This window comes from Labrus mixtus, chromosome 13 (assembly GCF_963584025.1).
Source record: "Labrus mixtus chromosome 13, fLabMix1.1, whole genome shotgun sequence".
Classification (NCBI taxonomy): Eukaryota; Metazoa; Chordata; class Actinopteri; order Labriformes; family Labridae; genus Labrus; species Labrus mixtus.
The window spans coordinates 26,155,237-26,167,046 of record NC_083624.1 but is presented as its reverse complement, the minus strand read 5'-3'; the positions used below and the strand labels follow the sequence as shown (position 1 = coordinate 26,167,046).

Below are 11,810 nucleotides of genomic sequence, written 5' to 3'. Positions count from 1 at the left end.
GCCTTCAGGTATTTTCATTTAAATAAAAGTTTGAATCCCAAAGACATCAGATCATCCAGTATTACATCCATCCATTTCAAACATCCAGACACAAACTGAACTAATGGAGTCATTATTCTCAATAGTTCAATGTAGTAAAACTAAATAAGAAGCATTTGCTCAGCTGCTCAACTATCATTCAATTTAAAAGAATGTATAAAGAAAAGGTTCTGGGAAATGATGAATGTATTGAGTTAATCTAACTGATTGTATTTGATTGTTTCTATATTGTTGATCGATTTTTTGTTTTGTGAAAGAAAGAGAAAACAACAGGTTAGCCATCTTATTCTGTTAAACAGTATCTTATTAGGAAAGGGGCAGGTATTATACGTTTTCTTGTTCCTGCTCCTGTTTGCTCATGAACAGTGTTTCAGTATTATGAGAAAATACTTTTTTGTTGTGTATTATTGTGTTGAAACCAAACACTGAAATGAGCAAATAAATCAAATATGAAATGAAATATGAAATGAAATTTCTATGTGCAAATATATCTCATCTCATGCTCATCTCAAGTCTAGCCTAAGCCAAGCTGCTCTGCATTTATTATTCCATGTGTATAACAGATAACATTTTATTGAGTAAGTCAGTGCATCCCATGTGATAAGGTTTGATAAAATCTACAGAATACATTTTTTTTGGCTCAAAGGATAGCTCAGTATCATGTGTGTGTGTCCCTGGAGCAAGTGGGTGTATAACTGCCTTTACCTGGTTTCACCCAGCCACACAAACAGCACTTTCATGTTCACTTTTGCCCCGGGTGGTTGTGTAAGACGATCTGGGAGAGGAGGTGAAGCTGCCCCGGCCTTCTATTGTCTCGGGTTAGTGGGAATAAAGAAACCAGAGAGATGGTGCAGGTCAAACAGGTGGACCACTGCAGGTGACGAGGCCTTTCTTCACAGATTAGCTGCTCTGTTGTATGTACAAAATGAACACTGGCTTTAGAGAGGTCTGTGTTCCCCCCCTGGTCAAATCACTGTGAACATATTAGGTTTCCATGGTGAGTAAAGAACTGCAGCACCTTTATTTCTACATTTATTAAGGTTGATAGTCAGACTTTTCTTTTAGATTTTAGCTCTGAAACTCAAACTCTTTTGAGACAGATGGGCCAGCTCCTCCAGTTTCATGGACATCAAGTCAACTGAGCAGACACTGGTGGAGGAAACCAAACCCCAAAGTTATCAGAGACTCAAGGAAGTATGCCCAAAATGCACAGCTGGCATTGGGCAATTTCGTTGTGGTCCAAGGCATGAAACCACAGTGATGACTATTATACAATGCAAACAGATGGATGTGTTCACTTTAAATGAGGGACTTCAGTTATACTTCCATATAAGTATATTGTACTTCCACATACATATCTTATGAATAACAACAAAACAGAGCACGGAGATATGTCAAGTCAATTTCATTTTACGCTTATGTGAGAATTCTTTGAGGGTTTTGCAATCTGACCGATCTGTTGAGCCTTGTATCTGTGTTAATGGTTGAATTTCAGTGATGAATACATTTTAGAAGCTCCGAAACTTAAGAGTTAGTGAGACAGAAGGAGCAGCTTCTTAAGTTCACAGCAATGAAGTAAACATGACAGAAGCTACAGCGGAGGAAACCAAACCCAAACGTTTTGGGAGAGGCAAGCAAACATGCCCAAAATGAACAGTTGGTGGAGACATTATTTTTTTGGCTGGTGTGCTAAGGCATGAGACCACACTAGTGACGACAATGCAAAGTCAAAACAGATGATTGTTGTTGCTTTAAATTAATGACTTCTGATAGGCTGAAGTCAAAGCCCAACCCTACTGAAGAAGATACTTAAACAAGACACAGAGGCATGTTAAAGGGATTACTGACAGACATTTCTTTACAACATTCACACCTATGTGTCTGTGATGACAGGGTCTGAATTATGAGGTCAAAAGCATCATCAATGAGGGTAATTAAGAAGGAGATAAAAACGGGATCTGCAGACTTTAAACATCAAAATGAATGGAAATAATGACTGTGATCAACTTGGAAAAATACTTCCTTTCCAGAAACATGGGAGTGTTAATATTAAGATACAACGAGATACGATAAGATACGATGCGATATGAAACGAGACCACACGATATAATACAATATTTCTATATTGTTATTGTCCCTGTCATCAAATTTGTCTTAGCCTCAGACGCTGCACACATTTTGTTGTTTTCAGTCACAATGATAAAGCAGAAATAGTGTAATCTTAGTGGTGCTTTTATAAAAAGCGGAGACTGTGGGACTGTAGGAATATAGCTGCTGAGCGACTGCAGAAGTTGTGTCTGCATCAGTGACTCTGTGAAACAGCTCAGCATTAAATCATACTGTGTGAAGTGGGAGCAGCTGATCCTGGTCCTGTTGTGACAGTGTCGTGGTCCTTTGTAGGGAGACCATCCACAGTAAATCTGCTCCACTCCCCTCACACAAAAGGACTGCTTCCATTTATGGATCTTGGGTGGGGGGTGCACCGCTGAATCAACAATGGAGGGAGCAGGACCTCGCAGACCTCTCAGGATTCTTTCTCAGGCCAGCCATGCAGATGACACAGGGAATTCTGGGGATTCCTTTGTTATCCCTGCAAAAAAATGGAAAAGTATGTTTTGTGTTTCGTGTATTTCCTTATGGATGCATTATCGTGATGTCACATAACTTGTGTTGTACATTAAGCAGGGAATTCACCTGGATTTAGATTTTTTCTTTCAAAAAACAAAACAACAAAGAGTTTTGTTGAGGAAGAGAGGAACTTTGGTGTTTTCCTCGCAAATCAGCCACCATGCATTCTTTTTTTCTGTTTCCTTCAGTGGAGTTATTAATGTTTTTTTTTCATAAGCAGAGGTTGTAGACAGTTTCTAACCTTCTCAGGATGTTGCAATCATTCAAATCAGGAGGGAAAGGCTTACAAATCAGGTTAAAGTTTGAAAGACAAAATCAGCAATATAAAGAACAAGTTTTCCTTCCTTTGCGAAGAAGATTAAAGACTGTGATGTGAAATAAACTTTTTTTTTCAGTGTCACTATCGATATCAAACAGAAAAGTAAGCCAGTCAGTATGTCCTGTAGCGGAGCATAAAATATGAACCTTACGTCTGTTATGATCTCAAAGCAGAACACTTCCTTCCAAGTGTTATTGTCTGCCTGCGCTCGTCATTAAAGCTTTTGTTGGTAAAAAATAACTTCTCTTCAGGGGGGGAAAGCCCCCGTGACTAATTCTAAGGAAACACATGCTCAATCGTGAACACCACACTGAGGGTTTCCAACTTCTGCCCCTCTCATGTCCGGAGCAGTGCAGATGAGGCTCAACCTTTAAGACAGTGAGGTCAAGAAACACTCGTCAAATCATTTCCACGTTTGCATGAGGTGAATGTATACCGACACGGCAGAGGTTTGATTTGCTGAGTCTGTGTCTTTTGGATAATGCTCAAAAACACTTTGGAAAACAATGGATAACCCCTCAAACACTTTCTGTGGGTTTGCCTGAAAGCATTTCATGGAGGTATTTAAACTTTTAAGCCAGGCTGAAAAACTTGCAGTAATGTGATTTGACTAAAAGGGTGAGTTGCCAAGGTGATGAATGCTCCAATACACCCAGCAGGAGATCAGCGGAGAGAATCCACCAACAGCCAAATCACTCTGCTGAGCGAGAAAGCTGCCTGCATTAACACAACAGAGCTATTACTGCCTCTTTGAGTATAGTACATGAAAAACATCTCACATCCATTTACCATATCCATGTTCATGTACCGAGTACACACAAGGTATATTTCTGTATTATCTCAATGCCTTCTGTTTGTTTAGTTATATGTGTTTAAAATTAGCATACCTTAGATTGTGAATTGTAATTACTTAAATGCTTCTGTGTGTTTTTAAATGCCTAAATGTAATAACATTCAAATGTTTATCTATTTTGGCATACTCCCTCAAAACAAATTAGTTAATTTTTAACATTCACTGAGTTCAATTGAATAACTATCCATTTCTGTAATGTGTTATACTCAACACTTTTCTATAACTAATGCATGTTCAGCATTACAGATACATTCAAATTTAATGCACTTAGAACATAATATTAATAGAATACAGCTTCAGTTAAATGTAAAATAAATTAAACTACTGGGAAATATTACAGAAAGCTGAATGAAGAATTTAAAATGAGGGTCCCTTCATTTAAACTTACATAATATATGACTTATTTGGCATCATACTGCTAAATGTGTTTAACAAAAAGGACCATTGATGGGGTTGCAAGTAAAATACGACAAGTATACTTCAATATTGGTAAAATATTTCACCCATCCACCAATCTATTCACCCAGCCAGCCAGCCAGCCATCCATTTTCTGTTCCATTTAAACTTAAAACATACTTCTACTATTAGTGTACTTAACAGTGTGGAGAAGAAACCCTCTTCTTTACTTGCACACATTTTATTAAAAGCACAAAGCATTTCATCTACCATCTGGTTCACTGCCTCTAAAGAAGTACCTGGTTATAGTTATAGTTATAGTATAGGTTTATGCATAAATCAAGACTTTCATAAGAAAAACCAAAAGTTGCAGAACAGCCTTGTGGTGAACCCTATTGGGATGTCAAGTGTTGTGAAGTGTAACCTCTGTCTGACAGTTCTCTGTTGTGGTGTTCACTGTCAACTTCCTGCTAACATCTGTTAGCTCCACCTACAAGAATCATTGAAACATAGATTCTGCAGAACAGATGTTGTACTTTGTCATGAAAATAGACTGTTCATTTTAATTTTATATATTCCACTCACTCTGTCTGTAAAGGCTTTTCTCTCCTCTCTATGAGCTCCTGTATAATGACATTTTGTGTATTTTGTGCACTGTACAGAGTCATCTTCATCACAAACAGAAAGTAAACAAGGTATGGTCATGGTGCTACTGTGTGTTGATTTTCTGATTCCTTAGCATTTCTGAAACCTCGATTCATGGTGTGCTAATGGTGTGTCATTGAAAAGATCTCAGCTTTTGTTTGCCTCTCGAGCTTCTGCTGCACAAAAAAAAAACAAGATAACAGATGCTGAAGATCAATACCTCTTCAGAATCTCAGGGTTGTTATGTTTCACAATGACTTCCTGTTTTGTGCACTTTGATTCCTCAAGACTAAATGTCAATATTGGCCAGACGTGATATTTTTCTGCTCACAACCTTTCTAATACAGAGAGAGTGAAATGATGATGAAACAAGGACTGTAGAAGTGTAGAAAGAATAACTCTAATATGATCTTTTGTGGATACTTTCCTCATCTTTTAATCAAAATGCTGTATGCATTGTTCATCCTTATTCTTATACATATTTCTAATCAGCACTAGCTGTGCCACAGCCTCATGTTTATACATGCAGTTTAAACATGTGAGTAGTTCAGTGTCTGAGGGATTCAATAATGCATAGTGCATGTTCCCAGCTTTGCTATAGTGTGGCAACTTCTCCAACTCTCTTTAGCATTTAATTTCAGACTAATCCAGTGTTTGTGGAGCAAACAAAGGGAGTGCTTATATTATTTCACAGTGAAGTTGTGTCTTTTCTACAAACAGAAATGAATGAAAATACTGTGCACAAAAAAAGCTGCTAAAAACATGAGTAAATATGTCCAATGTGTTGAAGGCCACGTTGGGAGGAGCTCCTGTTTAAATGAGGATTTGAATGATAAAAGCTGTGGACATGTGTGATCTGTCATTAGGCATTACTTTCATGTCATTTAACACCAGGAGGATCCACTATACCAGCTGCTCAACTGCAGAGGAAACAATATGAACATTAGAACAAGCTAACTGGGCATAACCATCAACTGTTGAAGCCATATTATCAGTTTCATGAAAGCCGGAAGAATAGGGTATAATAAGAACTGTGTTTGTGTCTTTAATAAACAGAGTCTGTTGGCACATCCTGATGTTGAAAGTGAACTCTGAGATTATGGAACAATGTTGTGAAATCCTCCCTAAAAAGTCTGATGACTTGTGCATTCTCCAGAGGAACCTCCTTCATTTTTTAATCAGCGTTGAGGATATTTTTATTTACCTTCACACGAGAGTATCTCTGCCATTCCTTCAGAAAACATTCAGGCTCACAGATACTGTCAAAGGTATGACTTACATATATTTACATTTTGGAAAAAGGACCCATTCAAGTGATGAAAGAAAAATCAGTTCTACAAACAATCATGATTTTTTTAAAATTATAAAATAGCACACAAGATACCTTTACACCTTTAAATTAATCTGCGAATGAAAAATCTCATCAACCGAACTTTATTACTGTGTATAAATATCTGGGTATTTTAATTGATGAAAACTTAACATTCAAAACCCATATTTCAAGTTTGGTTCTTAAACTTCGGCTGAAGATCGTTTTTTTTTCTATCGGAATAAATCCTGCTTTCCCCTGCACTGAAGAAAAACTCTGCTTGAGTCAGCTTTTTTATCCATGTTGGATTATGGTGACACATTGTACAGGCAGCAACTTTAAAACCACTTGATGCAGTTTTCCATTATGCTATTAGATGTATTACAGGTGAAGCTTACAGCACCCATCACTGCATCCTGTATAAAAATGTTGGTTGGTCCTCTCTCTCTGTGAGGCGAGACTTACATATGTACCTTTTTATTTATAAAGCGCTGATTGGGATGCTGCCTCCTTACATTTCATCTATGTTAGTCTGGTCTTCTGGAGGGCATTACACACGATCAAATGACTGGCTTACACTGCAGGTTCCTAGAGCTCTAATGAGCTTGGAAGATCTGCTTTTGGCTTATTTGCACCATCAGCTTGGAATTAGCTACAAAGCACTTTAAAAATCAAGGCACTGGTCTCTTATGGCTATTTTAGATCTTTAATTATTAAATATACTTGTTTATCTATGATGTGTATATATATATGTGTTTATGTATACAGTGTATGCATATGCTTATGTGTGTATGTGTACATATATATGTATAAGTATGTTTGTTATTTTTCATTGTTTATCCTGCTCGACGTCATTCTAAATGAGGGCTATGCTCTCAATGATTTTCAAGTTTAAATAAAGACATAGATACAAAAATAAATAAAATTAAAAGAATCCTGAACAGAAATGAAAATTCCTCACAACCTCCATTGTTAATTATGAGGACAATTACTCTGAGAGGTCTTTTTTTTTATAGCTACATGACCATGACTGGACAAGTTTAGCTCACTCTGGATCTGATGCCAGGAAACTGAATAGAGAAACTTTGCTCTATTAATGAGCAGATACAAGCAGCCCCAGTGTCCCACGGTGGGTGAGGATTGGAGAACAATAAGCAGATAGAACCCCCTCCCCCCCCTCCCCCTGGTCTGGATCTAATTATCCTGCTCCACAGCAGCTAGCGAAAACTCATCCTGCCCTCATAAACAAATGAGCCGAGTAAAGACTGACAACATGTGAAAAGAAATGGTTAAAAGTGTTTGTTTCTTTTCCATTTTGGTTTGACAGGTTTGGGTGTTTACAGTAAGCGGGGGGGGGGGGGGGGGGGGGGTACAGTGTTGGTTTAAATAAATAACTCATAACAAACCATAAACTATCAACTTTTAATCTTGGAAAGTCAGAAATGCTTTAATATGTATACGGGATGTATTTTATAACCAAAAACTGAGTATGTAGGATATGTCAGTAGAAGGTAAACACCGAAAAGCTTCAGTAAAATGTATGGAGTACAATTGTTTTAGAGACTGTGTTTTTAAGGCTGTAAATTGACATTTTGTGCTGTTATCTCAAATATATGTGAAAATACACCAACAAATGTAAAAGTCATTGTTCTCCATGTCGCTAACAGACAAATAGGAACATCAGAAAATACATTATGCTATGGTGTGGCTAGTGATGCATTGTAAAGGTGTTATTTTTTTATCAATCCATGTGTATCCATGACATTGTGTGGACTGCTTATTCATGGTCCTCAATCAGCCAATAAAAGGGGAATATCAGAGTTGTGTTGTGTTAATTATAGAAACTATGCTGCCATCTTGTGGTGAAAAAAAACAAAGCATGTAAAACCCTCTGTGACCACATGAACTTCAGGAGTACGAGGTTAAAATAATCAACAACAGTTATTTGAGCCGCTTCGCTTAGTTTTCTAAAGACTTTGTTTGTGATGTGGTCACTATTGAAGTTGCTCACTCAATGCAGACAAAGGGGAATGCAATAGAAGTAAGGGCTGTATGTCTGATGTTCAGACCCCTGGGGGCGCTGTAGCTTTTCCTTTTAGTCACCCAACATCTTCAGAATCACTCACAGGCTTGTATTTTGTGCTGACATCCTGAAACCCATCAAGATTGACCTCCTGTGTTTCCCTTATATTCTCTGTTGGGTTCTCTTAATGTTTTTGTTATTGTCGAATTTTTTAGACCAAACTGAAAATAATAAGTACATCAAAGAGCCTTGTGGTTCCACTAAATATCAGTGTGCTGATATAAATCGGTTTAATTGACAAGCGTATAACTCTATATTTGGGAACTAACCACACAGTACTACTGTGAGCCCTTTCTGGCTGCTCATTTTATGGTACCTTTGTTGTAGTCTGTAGTTATTGTCCGTCATATTCGTCATATTTTGTTTCCATTTATATGGCCAATTCCACATTTTGATAAATGACTCAATCTGTGTTTAAGGATTAAGACCAGACCTGGTTGGCCTGGTCTGGTCACAGTACCTTTCTCCTTTTTAGATGCATTGGGGGAACACTCAGTGCAGACAGAGCTGAACAAATAATGGAGGGTGGACGCGGTGGGGAGTAGTCAGATGTGCGGCCCTTACTCATTGGTTGCCTCAGACACAGTAGCTCTCCCTCTCGCTCTCTCATAAATGCGCTCCCACCACCGACCATAGCAGATAATCACAGGCCGCCGAGAAGGGGACACACCTTCTGCTCATTTTGCCTCAGTTTACACGGGGATGCGTTTCGATTCACGACAAGGTGTCACAAGTCCTACATTGAAGTCGTTTTTGCAGCTCGCAGTTTCGTCATTTTTGCAGTTTTTGCGCATAGGTTTCGAGACTCTTACGCTCTAACTCGAAGATGACTGGGGTTTTTGAAAACTTAAATACTGATATGCATTCAAACCAGATTACCTCAAGCAACTACCACAGCTTGCACAAGTCGCAGGAGTCCCCGACTCTGCCAGTGTCCACGGCGACGGACAGCAGCTACTACAACGGCCAACAGCCGGGCCACTGCGCAGGGTCTCCTTTTGGCCAACTCGGCTCGTACCAGTACCACAACAGCGCCACGAGCACTGTGCCATATAACGCAAAGTCTTACGACCTCGGCTTTAACTCTTCTTATGGTGCATACGGCTCCTATGTCTCCAACCCATCTCCTACTCCAACAGATACAGGTAAGGAATAGCTCGATGTTTTTAAGTTATTATGTGTTGTCAGACATGATTTGACACGTATGTCTTGCAAATATGCAGTTAGACACAACACAAATGCAAATAGAAAAGATATCTTAAATTATCGTGTAAAACCCTGTCTGACATGTACAGAATGCATAATACATTATAAGAAATGCAATACCCTTCATGCATAACATTGTATTTGAATGTCCCTTTAGAAAAAGAAGAGAGCGAGCCAGAAATCCGGATGGTTAATGGAAAACCAAAGAAGGTTAGGAAACCTCGAACCATTTATTCCAGCTTTCAACTGGCTGCACTTCAACGAAGGTTTCAGAAGACGCAGTATTTGGCTCTACCAGAACGGGCCGAGCTGGCAGCCTCAATGGGCCTTACTCAAACACAGGTGCGTACATCTGAGACATTGATCCAAAAAATGTGTAATATCTAATTCATGTCTAATATTTAAAAAAACAAAAAACTGTCAATGGCGGTGTTGAGACTCAGAATATTGTTTATTAAATCTTACGCTTGCATCCGTTTCTTTGTCAGGTCAAAATCTGGTTCCAAAACCGCCGCTCCAAGTTCAAGAAGTTGTGGAAAAGTGGAGAAATCCCTCCAGAGCAACATGTTGCTTCCAGTGAATCTCCCCCCTGCACTTCTCCGCCAATTACTGCCTGGGACTTTCCACAGACTCAAAGAATGAACAGTGTCAACCCCAGTTTACCTCAGAGCAGCAGCCCTCCCAACACGACTGCGCCTTCATCGTTTTTGGCAAACTACTCCTGGTACTCAACCACGAACTCTACGACGCATCTGCAGCCCCCCTTGATTCACCACCACAACTCCGCCATAAGCGCTGGGACGATATTCTGAGACAAAACAAACAAAAAAAATCGGGTTTGAATCGGACAATACTGGTAAAAAAACAAAAACAAATAGAAAAGCCAACAACTTTATTTTGCAGACCTCGTGTGCATGCGAACTTTACGCACAGGCATAGGAGAAGTTAATGGAGGCAGACAGGTTCATGGACCGTGCCAGTTTTCGCAAATGGTAGACACAGATTTCTACGGTTATTTTTGTATTTATTTATTTTGTTTATGTCAAGGAATGAATGAACCACTATTACCCAAAGCAATTACAGCCTGGGCGCAAGCCTGCTTTTACGCGGACGTCACTTTTTGCCATGCCTGAGAATCAAACATATTCATCGCAGGACAACCTGTCACAAATGTAGCACAAGTTAACTGTATCGTGCCTTTTTCAATATGACCTCATTTTTTGTGTTAAACAGCTTGTTTTTATCCATCCCATGTCATTAGATAAGTTGAATAAACTGGGGTGTAAGTGTCTGAATCCACGTTTGTAAATATCTTACCACAGCTTTTTGATAGCCCATGTTGCTTTGAGTTTTATTTTTTAGGCTACTGGTGTAAATCCACAATTATCCACCGTGAGCTACTGATTGTTCCACCCTCTGATTTTCTTGTATCACATTTAAATGTATTTTTGTCTTATTTATTTTAGCAGTGTTCTATATATGGTCAGACGTTATTTAAATAAAAAAAAATGTTTCTGTCAAAAAGCATCCTTATTTTCCTTTGCTAAAATGGTTTCTGTGCCAATGCATCAATGAAGGACGGGGAAAATGTCTTAGTTGTTCCAATTAACAAATATTCTGCAGACTTGGATATGTTTTAAACAATTTTGACTTAAAGCCTTCCTTGGAGTTCGGAATAATTTTCATACGTTTAATTGTTTAATTTTAGAAAATACACGTTAGGCTGAAGACCATGTTAAGCTGTTGGGGAAACTCAACCATAGGCTAAATTGTAACCACTGCATTTATTTTATTTTATTTTACAAATATTCATTTAAAATAATTCCAACCTGTATTCGGTTGTATTCATATAGCTGTAAATATTAAGGCTGTAATGGCTGAAACTGGATTGATAGAACGAAGACAACACAATTATTAGCCTAGCTTACTACGCAAACATCTGGCTGTGTTGCTTGGCAACAGCTGATTAGTTTAAACGAGAATTAGCTGTTCGGACGGTTTAAGATAAGTGGGTGTTAACTTTTAAGACTTACCAATGTTACACTGATTTAAGGCTTTATCCTATCAAAAAAAAGAGATGTTGTTTGTCATAACAAAGGCATTCGAGTGCCTTCATAGGAAAAACGTAAGAAAATCCTAAACTCGAACAGCCTACCCGGTACCGTCAGAAGATGATCAGCCGACTCGCTGCTCATTCAGGCAGGTAGACAGAGGCATAAAGCCCGGGCACAGGCTGACATGCTCAGCAGAAGGTGAAGCAGAAGGACAACACGCCTTGGCATGCAAGAGGAGAGAGATGAGGGTGTTCACAAGCTCCTCAGACTGTGTGGAG

General features: G+C 38.7%; 1 protein-coding gene across 1 annotated transcript; it reads left to right on the top strand.

Moving 5' to 3' along the window:
* The first annotated feature begins 8,891 nt into the window (after positions 1 to 8,891).
* dlx2a (distal-less homeobox 2a) lies at positions 8,892 to 11,002 on the top strand. Its single transcript, XM_061054451.1, has 3 exons — positions 8,892 to 9,417; positions 9,636 to 9,820; positions 9,967 to 11,002. Exons 1-3 carry the CDS (start codon positions 9,099 to 9,101, stop codon positions 10,288 to 10,290), a joined length of 828 nt encoding a protein of 275 aa, XP_060910434.1. The 5' UTR covers positions 8,892 to 9,098; the 3' UTR covers positions 10,291 to 11,002.
* Positions 11,003 to 11,810: the final 808 nt, after the last annotated feature.

Bases quoted from the DNA above. Each gene is read 5' to 3' on its own strand.
- dlx2a (XM_061054451.1), top strand. From the start codon at position 9,099: ATGACTGGGGTTTTTGAAAACTTAAATACTGATATGCATTCAAACCAG. The intron at 9,418-9,635 runs GTAAGGAATAGC...ATGTCCCTTTAG, and splicing joins TCCTACTCCAACAGATACAG to AAAAAGAAGAGAGCGAGCCA. The intron at 9,821-9,966 runs GTGCGTACATCT...TTTCTTTGTCAG, and splicing joins TGGGCCTTACTCAAACACAG to GTCAAAATCTGGTTCCAAAA.